Source organism: Ipomoea nil, unplaced genomic scaffold (genome assembly GCF_001879475.1).
Source record: "Ipomoea nil cultivar Tokyo-kokei standard unplaced genomic scaffold, Asagao_1.1 scaffold1034, whole genome shotgun sequence".
Classification (NCBI taxonomy): Eukaryota; Viridiplantae; Streptophyta; class Magnoliopsida; order Solanales; family Convolvulaceae; genus Ipomoea; species Ipomoea nil.
The window spans coordinates 1665665-1670415 of NW_017617462.1; the positions used below are offsets into that span (position 1 = coordinate 1665665).

The 4751-nt window shown below is 36.6% G+C and overlaps 1 protein-coding gene across 1 annotated transcript; it reads right to left on the reverse strand.

Moving 5' to 3' along the window:
* On the reverse strand, nt 1-4440 carry LOC109180824 (long chain base biosynthesis protein 2a). The gene is made up of 12 exons (XM_019330534.1): nt 4124-4440; nt 3916-3981; nt 3293-3381; nt 2955-3100; nt 2752-2876; nt 2584-2677; nt 2315-2478; nt 1933-2094; nt 1017-1143; nt 720-886; nt 488-595; nt 1-406 (listed from the first exon to the last, which is right to left on the reverse strand). Exons 1-12 carry the CDS (start codon nt 4247-4249, stop codon nt 311-313), a joined length of 1470 nt encoding a protein of 489 aa, XP_019186079.1. The 5' UTR covers nt 4250-4440; the 3' UTR covers nt 1-310.
* Between the last annotated feature and the right edge of the window lie 311 nt (nt 4441-4751).

Genomic DNA, 4751 nt, shown 5'->3' on the forward strand with positions numbered 1-4751 from the left:
TACAAAGAAGTCATGTTATCCTTTATTATATTTCATCAATCCTAGTCTTCCCCCTTTCTTACTGAATGTCAAAATCAGAATCAAGAAAGTTAAAAGTTGTGAGAATAAAACTGGAGTGTAAGCATAAATTACAACTTTCCTGTACACAAAATTTGACAAATCTTAACATCACAATTACCTAACAATAAATATGGCTCCGTGTAAGGCAGTGACATTAACACAGCAACACCAACACCACAACTCTAACATCATTCTGCTCAACCGATAAGTCTCACTACACAAAGACTGGTGTGTGCATGTGTGTGTGTGTTCACTCCAGCTTTAGTCTGTTTTCTTCTAGCTGTTGTTTCTTGGGCTCGGCAGGGAAGTATTTTATGCCCACCAGATCGCCAACTCTACTGATAACCTATGACAGACGAGATTTTCAAATTGGTCAGAAACAGTGTGTAAAGGTTGAATGTAAAAATTACGATAAAGGGAATCTAACCTCTAATGCTTTGATAAGATCTTCCCTTGTGTGAGCAGCTGAAATGCATATGCGAGCTCTGGCTAATAGTAGAGGAGTTGCTGGAAAAGCAACCGTTACCACAGCCACCTATTAATATCATGGAAGGTTAGTCATATAGGTGATCAAAACAACGTTAATTGGAAAGCTGACAGAAAGGATGCAAATTAAAGAAACAGGGAAATTAACCAAAAAAAAAAAGAGAGAACTTCACATTCTGTCTGAGACACTCTCGTGAAAACGCGGGTATTTTGGAAGGATTATAGAGCATGATGGGCATCACAGGGGAGTCGTTATCTCCCAGGACCTCGAAGCCCATTTTCTGCAGTTCTGAGCGGAAAAAGTTGCTGTTCTCACGTATTCGTGCTAGTTTTTCAGCCCCTATATTCACAAACTTGCTTCAATTATGCAACAAATAAGCACAACTAAGAGTACATGCATAATAATCGCATAATATAGGGAGTAAACACCACACCAAGCAACAGATATGGGAGGTTTAAAATTTGCTTACCCCTACTAGAGCCATCTTCTCCAAGAATAACTTTTATGGCAGAAATAATTTGTTGGGCAGCAGGAGGTGATATTGATGTTGCATATAGATGAGCAGGGCATGTGTACTTCAGATATTGAATCAATTCCTGAATTGTGATATCAAAGACTGCTTAAACTAAAATAATCTCATATAAACCAGATAAATAAAAGCTCTTGAGATGTAACTGCAAAAGAAATATGAAAAAGAAAATAAAAGGAAATAATATTTTAATTCTTTGCTACATGGCTGACACTATATCTAGCTGAGTGCAAATGGAGCTTACAATTCTACTCCAAACCCTATAACTTGATTATATGCCTTCGTATCCCATACCAAAAAATAAACACCCAGAATTTACAAGGTTTCAATGGCAGGTGATATCAGCCCCATACATAAACAATCATGTATTCTAAAAGAGGAATAAGCATTAGAAGTTTAGAACATTAGAATCCACTTCAATAAAACACAACAAAATTCAAATAATAAAGTCAAAATTGCCAAATTTCTATCTAGACAGCCACAATATTTTATGAACACATAACTTATCACACATAAAGGTGGATTTGAGAGAACATTACTAGAGAAATGAAACACTACATATCTCAGAATTATATTATACCATCTAACCCACTTTACATGTCAATGATGTCATATTTACTATTTAAAAGTTAAACAAAATATTATATTTATATATATATATATATATATATATATATATATACACACACACGTACACACACACACATACATATACATTCATTATGTGTCTAGTGTGTCTATGCCTGTGTGTAGGTGTGTTGAATTGATGATTCAGAAACATTAATGCACAGAACACACTCCACTGATGTGAATTTACTTTGTCAAAGTTTAATGTGGATATAACAAACCAACAAACCTTGGATCCTGCAATATAACCGCCACATGATCCAAACGATTTTGTGAAAGTTCCCATCATGATATCCACATCTGCAGTGTCAACTCCTAAGAGCTCACAGACACCCCTCCCAGTTTTGCCAATTGCTCCAATGCTATGGGCCTCATCCAAATAAACATATGCCTGCAACAAGAATATGATTGTAGATTTACTCATACAGGCAGCAGAATATCCCAAGGATTTACTAGAAAATGATCCAAATACAGCCTAGACCGGGGAATGGGAAGGGAGGTTCAGTTGCAACAGAAGGTAGGGTTCTCAGTACTGCTATTTCAAGTGTTAAACAAGAACATGGCTTCTTCTACCTAGTTTTCATACAAGTTAACATCTTACGATGTACTACCTTGTATTTTTTGCATATGGCAACAATCTCTGGAAGATTGCAAAGTTCGCCTTCCATGCTGTATATGCCCTCCACTACAACAATGATCTTCTTCCATGGCCTGTGTGTCCTAGGTTGCCCTTCAGCAATTTGTTCTCTCAAAACCTTCTCCAAATGGGAGGGTGCTGTGGAGACATTTGGGAACAGATTAAAAATACATACAAGCCAAAATAGATTGCATCTTACAGAGTATTGTTCATGAAAACAAAAGGTATCTTACAAAAACTTACTGTTATGTTGGAATACACGAATAGTAGCCCCAGAGCCTCGGGCTCCATTAACAATAGAGTTGTGGTTCAGAGAATCACTAATTATCAACCCTCCCTGCAAATGATCATAAACTGAGGGCTGATAGAAAAAGCAGATCAATGTTAATATTTAGTGCTTACTGAGGATACCTTTCCAATCAACACAGGAAGAATAGCCGAATTTGTAACATAGCCCATGCCAAAAACTATAGCAGCAGGTTTTCCAACAAAATTAGCTACACATTCCTCCAATTCAGTGTGTAATGACAGAGTTCCTGCCAACATAATTCAATTAGAGGATGAACACTTTAACAGTAGCCATACTGTTAGAGCTTTCAAGAAATGAAGCCTACCTCCATCAACACGGGTACTACAAGTGCTTGGCGAAAACCTTTTCAAGGAGTCAATTACACGAGGAGTGCAATATTCATCAGATGCAGCAAAACCAAGATAATTATATGATCCCAAGTTAAGGCACTTAGTGATTTTCGTGGTCCGCCTGCAGAGGTGCATTGAATAGATTGCCATAAAACCAATATTCAGAAACAAGAAAGCTGATTGTATAGACATCCAAAAGATGATGACAAAGCAATAGAGTAATCATTGAGTAGAAGGAAAAGATCAAAAGTTAAAGAAAAAAATGGCAGAAGAGGGGGATATTTTAACTAGAAATGATAAAAAAAATACTCACTTCAGAGTTTTATTATTGTCATTGGACACTCGCTCCACAACATCAAACCAAGCATCAGGAGGACTACAAATTGGTCGCCCAAAACAATCCTGTAAAGAGTTGATTGTATTAAAATAATAATAATAATAATAATAATAATAATAGTAGTAGTAGTAATAATAACTCAGAAGCCTGACAAATGCGTAGAGGATCATCAGAGGGTAATTTGACTTGGTAAAACATTCACATGATGACTTTTGGAATACAGATTAAAAAGCTTTATGGAGGATAAAAAGGGTAAACTTTCAGTAAAACATTCATTTTTCATCTCTAAACAATATTAAGGTCGCATTCTCAAACTAAATGAAATATAGATAATAAGAAGCACCAGGATGTCAAGATGCATAGTAATTCAGATTCTCAGAGGAGAAAATACAAATCACAAAACCATTTCTTGTCTCTTCAACATTATCTTTAGATTATCTGAAGCATATAACATAATTTATGAAAATGAAAGACAGAAAGTATGCAAAGTCTGGTTTCCATTTCAATATTTCTGAATCATTCATTCCTCACATCAATCATCCATTGAACTCATCTATTAGCAATACGGCAACAAAATAACATCAGAAAGGGTAATATACCTGAATCCGAAGATATAATCGACGAGTGTAGAAATCCTCAAGCCCTAAGCAGATCGGAGCATATCCCTAGCATAAACAGTAGAGCAAGGCAAAATCTACAAAATTCAGTTCCATACGCGCGCACGCTTCTTACGAATATAAAACTACCAACAGAGAGATGCATAAGCTTAGACGCAAACAAATCAATACCATATACAAACAGAGGTACCTGGAGATTGCTGGAATGGCACCAATCAAAGATTTTCCTGAAGAAGTCGCGGAATTGGCCGAATGCAAAGAGGAGGATGTAGCTGAAGAAGGTGGTCAAAGCGGTGAAATACGGGATTTCAATCATTTTGGAGGGGAGCAGAGACCGGATCAGACGGCACGGCGGAGAGGAGAATCCGGCGAAAACGGGAGGTCGGAGATGGCAGAGATCGGCTGGCGGCAGGTGATGGGAGAAGGAGAAGAGAGAGAGAGGGATGGGATTCACCCAAAATCCAAACCCCTCTTTCCACTTGATTTGTTGATAATGAAAATGAATAATAATGGGAAAAATCCAAATTCAAAAAATATATATATATACCGGTGGAAATAAGATTCTCTTTTTATTTTTTACTTTTCATTATTTCGCTGTACGTTGTGCCTTGATGGTTGTACGACGCCATGTGAGTGGTTTTAATGGAATATGACCAATCGGACATTCAAAGAATCAAAGCAAAGACTCGCCAAATGTGAGGTTTCAACGAGTCATTTTTTTTTTGAAACATTTTTTTTCTTCAAAAAAGGTTTCAAGAGTCATAAATCATAATTTTGATATTTTGTTCAGACCCAGTTATAAATTATAGGAAAAAGTA

What these genes read in the sequence shown, in the direction of transcription:
- LOC109180824 (XM_019330534.1), bottom strand. Translation starts at nt 4,249, where the DNA reads ATGATTGAAATCCCGTATTTCACCGCTTTGACCACCTTCTTCAGCTAC. An exon ending in TAGTACCCGTGTTGATGGAG is followed by an intron (nt 2,877 to 2,954) that starts GTAGGCTTCATT and finishes TTATGTTGGCAG; the next exon opens with GAACTCTGTCATTACACACT. An exon ending in GAGAGTGTCTCAGACAGAAT is followed by an intron (nt 596 to 719) that starts GTGAAGTTCTCT and finishes TGATATTAATAG; the next exon opens with GTGGCTGTGGTAACGGTTGC.